This window comes from Stegodyphus dumicola, chromosome 1, assembly GCF_044657685.1.
Source record: "Stegodyphus dumicola isolate Sdum_Otavi_A_Nest chromosome 1, ASM4465768v1".
Lineage (NCBI taxonomy): Eukaryota > Metazoa > Arthropoda > Arachnida > Araneae > Eresidae > Stegodyphus > Stegodyphus dumicola.
Genome location: NC_140768.1, coordinates 238,118,216 through 238,124,259, shown reverse-complemented (window position 1 = coordinate 238,124,259; position 6,044 = coordinate 238,118,216). Strand labels below are relative to the sequence as shown.

General features: G+C 31.0%; 1 protein-coding gene across 1 annotated transcript; it reads left to right on the top strand.

Annotated features, from left to right (window-relative positions):
• The first annotated feature begins 405 nt into the window (after nucleotides 1–405).
• LOC118199221 (uncharacterized) lies at nucleotides 406–5,506 on the top strand. Its single transcript, XM_085826662.1, has 4 exons — nucleotides 406–427; nucleotides 3,237–3,285; nucleotides 3,400–3,437; nucleotides 4,538–5,506. Exons 2-4 carry the CDS (start codon nucleotides 3,267–3,269, stop codon nucleotides 4,916–4,918), a joined length of 438 nt encoding a protein of 145 aa, XP_085682788.1. The 5' UTR covers nucleotides 406–427; nucleotides 3,237–3,266; the 3' UTR covers nucleotides 4,919–5,506.
• The last annotated feature ends 538 nt before the right edge of the window (nucleotides 5,507–6,044 follow it).

Genomic DNA, 6,044 nt, shown 5'->3' with positions numbered 1-6,044 from the left:
ATAACATCACGATCAAGATTGGCGGATACATTTTTTTCTTTCTTTGACTTCCTGTTTTAGACAGCTTAAATCTCTGATCAGTGGAATATTATTTTTTTATAAACGGAAAACATGATTTTATAGCCTTAAAGCTAAATGTAGTAACTCATCCTTAATTTATCACACGTTTGATTAGGATCAAAGGTTGCTTCTCTGACCAAGGTTACGTCCCAACGTATGTTGCAAATATGATGCATCATAATTAACAGGTTTTTAATTTTTTTCCCCTCTACCTTTCTGTCTTTCACACACACACCGAAAGAAAAATTTACGGTTTGATCTCGTTGACCCTTCTGAGCGTCATGTGAATAATTAAAGTAAATGCAGGAGATATAAAAGCGAGGCAAACTTTCACCATTCATTCTCATCTTCGACAAGAAGAGTAAAGGTAAGACCAAATTTCTATTGTTTTAGAAAGTGAGATCTTAGTGTAGCCTATTTTTAGAATAAGCCATTAGATTAAGTATGTACTTCAAAACCAGTCTTGTTCATTTGCTTCAACAACTTTCAAGCTCCAACATAGTGCAAGTTCCAATAATTTAGGACATTTACATCGAATAACATTACTGCATATCGTATTTAATGTCGAAAAATAGGCTTGCAGTTTTAGTATGTCGAATCCAGTTAGCATGTACGTATGCAAGCGTTAAAAGATTCTCTGCTCTGTAACGTATAAAATATTGCCAAATTTTGTTTTTACAGCTAGGATATTATGTTCATTACTTACAAGTTATCAATGAAAAATACTTTAAATGCTATGTCTGATCCTTTTCTCAGACTATGCTATAATGAATTCTATTTTAATCCTATAAAGTGCCATTATGGACTCTATAAGGATCGAATGCAACCGAAATAATTTTGCAGTGTCTACACGTAGATTTTTTTTCCTTAAAATATGCCATCGGAAATTTTGCTTTAATTTTATTATCCACTACAATGGATTCTAAGGGGCTCTTTTGATTAAATAAAGGAAAAATGAACGTCATCAATATAACTTCTCAACGCTTGCAACAATGCTAGTTTATATTTTAAAGAATTATGCTCCTGACTTATTACTACGCTTCCTTTAACAAAGAATGTTTCATTTTGATGCTACTGCATTCTATCCAGTTCGTGAGAGAATATATTACAGATTTGTAAAAATAATTCACCTGAACATTTTAAGTTTTTTATAAACAGATGTTAATTTATAAACCAACGATATTCTTTATGACAACTTTGGAATTCATTTGGTAAAATATTATGTGAAAATCTTTACCCTAGGAAGTTTAGTGAAGATTTTCTTCTTTCATTCTGAAAACTCTAACATTATTTAAAATTAATTTTCTTCAATTTCACTTGAAATTTCAAAGCGGAACTCACCTTGCTAAATTGATGTATAACTGAAAACATATTCTATTAAACTATAAAGTATTTTTCCCGCCTCCTTAGCAAGTTTTTGTGGTGTAGTGGTCTGCACTCTCACCGCGTAATTCAGAAGTCTGCGGTTCGATTCCCGACGAAGGCGTTGCTAATTTTTCACTTTGCCTGCTTCAAAAAAAATACCTAATGTCTCTACAGAAAATTTGTTTAACACGTACAAGTGCGAGGCCCACCAGCGGCCGAGCGGTAAAGTCGCTGAACACTGGTAGTTCGGTCCGAGGTTCGAATCCCGCGAACGGGCTGGCTGCATGGGTGTTTTCGTGGTTTTCCCATGTGTAACGTGTATACGAGCCAGTTTCCCTTAGAAAGTTCTCCACGAAAGGCATCCCTCCTCTTATGCAGATAGCCCTCGTGTGCTTTGCCATAATTAAATACACACACACACGTACAAGTGCGAATTCGGAGTGTTGCAGAACACTTTAAAGAAGATCCTTTTGGTATTTACCCAAATATTTGCTTCGAATTCATATTGTTTTGCTTTTCCCACCATAAATAAACTTATTTAGAAATTATATTACTTTATCCTTTTATGGTGTTTCAAAACTTCTCAAATAAGCTGTTGTAGTATATTAATATAAGCTGTTGTAGTATATTAATATAAGCTGTTGTAGTATATTAATATAAGCTAGTATATTAATAAACTGTTGTTTAAGCTGATTTTGATTATTTTTCTAAATGAATTTGATAAATAATCTTTCAGAGATTGTTCTAGTTTTCCACATAACTAAAAAAGCTACTTCAAAAAAATTTTTTTTTCTTAAAAATGAACCATTCGTTAATAGTAAAACATGTTAGTTCAAGGATATGACCCCCTCCCTAACAAAAGTAGATTCTAGCCTACAGATCTCAACCAGTGAGGAATTCCCCTCTGGGGAGGGATTTTATAGTTCTAGTGGGAAATCAAATAACCTTTTATTTAGCTGTTAAATATTTAAATATTTAAAAATACTCTTTAAATTATAAATTATACTCTTTAAAATGTAATCTAAACCTAAATAAATGTTTTGGAACGAGAGTGATAGTTAAAGGGATGCATAGGGCAAGACACCAGTGAACCAATTATCCTTGTGTCTTAAAATGAGCTTAATTTTAGCCTACAACGTTTTTGAGAGAAGATTGATTTCTTCACATGGTTAAAAGTTAAAGAAGCAGTTAATAAGAGGTAATAATTTCCGCAATCCAGGCTAGTCACAACTTCTCAATTGTTAAAACACAATTTGCTGCGTTTGATAGTATTTCCCTTAATATAGTCATTTACACAGAACTTGGCCACACAACCTGGATAGTGGTTAGTGACTTTGACTGCTTACCAAAGACATGGTTTCGAATTCCAGAGAAGACATGGATGTTTCTAAACGGATGGCGTCCGTGCGGCTCGGGGGTATTCAAAATATGCGGCGATGCACAATCTTGCCTTTTTGCCATGATGAATTTCGTCGGCCTTTTCTGATATCGGATAAACGAGATCAGTCACGACAACAATACAGAGCTTATTAAATAGTAAGCTAATGTTTTGTAAATTCTAAGCAAACCCAAACTTTATCGAAAGTAAATAATGTTACTGAGGAAATTTGCTCTTTAGTAATGCATTTTCCTAAAAATCTGCGTTACAAAAGTAAAGTTATTAAATTGGTCAACTATTTTGCGCAACATACTGAATTTTAAGCTTGATAAGAAATTAGAAACTTTTCAATCTTAATTAATTAGTTACTCAAAATATTTGCAAATAAATCGCATTTTTCTACAATTACAATACTTTTTTTTTTTCTTTACAGTTTCGCCGTTTCTAAACAAAAGGCATTATCATGAAGTTCCTTATTTTAAGTAAGTTTTATTCATGCATAATAAAAAAATTTTTTTGATTTATAATGTATAAAATAACAAATGTAGAATCAAAATTATTTTTTAATATATTAATTGTTTATTATTTTATTACAGGTGGTATACTCTTAGCTGCAGCATACGCAGCTCCAAAGGTAAATATAGCTTAAAATTCGGTTCAAATGTACCTTTAAATTAACTTAAATATCACTAACAGTATCAAAAAGAATAGTATTGCAACAAATCATTTAGCTACTTTTAGCGAGTTTAAAATACAAGCTACTTTTAAATGCATACCATATCATATACCTATAACCAGAAATTATAGGTCGTATTTGATATTAACATATATTTCAAGCATGTAACTGAAAACAAATTCACTTCAGATATTGTCTGAACGTCTGAATATTAAAACATTTCATGGATAGTTCTTTTTTATGATATTTAACAAAATGTTGCAGATATTTTACAGAAATTTTAAAAATGAATATTTTTACCATATGCTACTAAACTAAATGATTAGAACAAGTAACACATTCTGAAATTCAGACGATATTTTCCGGGAGAAAATTTCTGTGAATTTTTAAAACCGAAATACTTTTAACAGTTTCCCCTCTAAGTCTCTTCGAGAAACTGTATTTTAAGACATCATTTCGATAATTCGGTGTATATTTGTTCTCAAAGATAAAGGCTGAAAGTTGTGAAATTATTTCTAAAATAATATAATGAACAATGTAGCTTATAATATTTACGGCAATCTAACTGAATGAATGAACCTAAACTGCTTGTAATTTTGAACCTTCACGAGAAGTTTCATTTGACTGAATTTAAACAGCTAATGTAACATTAGTTGGATTCTTTTAACATTAAAAAAGTATTGAACAATAAGATATTCAGTTTATCTTAATATTTTTCTTTTGTTTGGAGGGATAATTACAATTCATTGTAGATCATGTAAAACAAATTGAAACCGAAAAGTTTAATAAATTAATAAGAGGAAATAAATTATTTTTTAAACATATTTTCAATTATCTTTGATATTTTGATTTTGTGTATAATACTTGATGTAATTTTTGTTTTAATTTAAAAGAGATTTCATCTTTTGCAAGTTTGTGAAAGAAAATCAGCTCAGAAATAATTATTTCTCAGTTATTCATTAGAATTTCATGTAAAAGTTAGAATCTATAAAAATTTGTTATTCCATATTATTATTTAGTTTTGATTTTCTTGCTAAGTAAAACAGCTACTTTTTCAGAGAGCAAAACGTGAGGCTTACGCTCTTCCTGACGGTGCTGACCTTTTAGTAGGACCAATTAAAACAACATTCTCTTGCTTTAACGATGGTTATTTCGCCGATATTGACAACAACTGCCAAATCTTCCACGTCTGCCACTCTGTCCAGGCAGAGGATGGTTCAAAGGAGACTCAGCAGTGGTCCTTCATTTGTGGTAACCAGACCATCTTCAACCAACTCACATTAAGTTGCGCTGATCCTGAAGAGGCTGTACCCTGTCCGGATGCTCCAACCTTCTACAGCATCAATGAGAGGATTAATGCTGAAGATCCCAACCTCTACTTTTTGACCGAAGAAGACATAAAAAGAGCAGAAGTTTTATTATACAAGAACAGAAATTAGGGAAATTACATATAATAGAAGGCCGATCTATACTTTGTACTTAAATGATAAGAATAATGGGGTCTGAAGAGAGAGGTTCGAGAAGATATGGTGAATACTTTTGCAACAATTCAGGGTCTTCTTCGGATATTTTTAATTCTTTCGTTTACTTGAAACTTTGGATCTTTTCACAAGTTTACCCCTTCTGTTTGGTATGTTTTATGGCTAAGTAATTTATCTTACATATAGCATCATAATCTTACTCGAAAAAAAATTCTGCTGTTTATTAACATTTGGTGTTTTTTATTATTAACTAATTATGTTTCTGGACTCCTTGTGGTGGTATGCAGATAAGCTTTTGGAAACCTTTGCGCTATTTCTCCAAACCCTGCACTTTGAATTGCATCTTATTGTATCTTATTGTAAATATATCTTACTGTTTTTATGTAGAGTAAATGTTTAATGTAGTTGTTTTATAGGAGTTGTGGTTGCAACAGCAAAGTTGTTTAAATTCTTATATTTGTAAACTAGAAACTGTGATGACTGAATATTCCTGTCAGAACTTCTATGCTTTGTTATAATCTATAAATAAAATTATTTTGGCATTTATACCTGTTTCGTTTCTTGTATGTTTGAAGTGTTACACTGTTTTTAAACTTGCATGACATTACCTTTATTAATTTTTTATATAACATTTATTTAAAGGTACCTTTTTTCGGTAAGTTAAAATTTTTAAGAAACCAAAAATGGGTAACTAATTAAAATAATAGATTTTATAGGCCATTTTCAGTTCGTAAAAATGGAAGACATAGAACTGCTGAAAAGAAGGTTGGAAATATTAATATTTATATTAATATTAATATTTAGTAAATTAATATTTTAATTCACAGAAAACAAAATTTAGAGAAAGAAGAGAAAAGAAAAAAAAAATCTGTATGTTTGTAGATTTCATATTACGCCCAAAGGGACATTTTTTAACGTTGTGTTACCTTTACTTATTAAATATCTTGTTCTTTGCACTTAAACCACAAAATTCAATTCAACAGCAATATCGTAAAATAATTTTAATTATGTCTAAAAATTCCGATACACAGTCTCGCGCGCTGGAGATAAAAATGTTGTTTCCCGTAGAGTGTTGCCATTGCTC

Bases quoted from the DNA above. Each gene is read 5' to 3' on its own strand.
- LOC118199221 (XM_085826662.1), top strand. The intron at 3,438-4,537 runs GTAAATATAGCT...CTACTTTTTCAG, and splicing joins CAGCATACGCAGCTCCAAAG to AGAGCAAAACGTGAGGCTTA.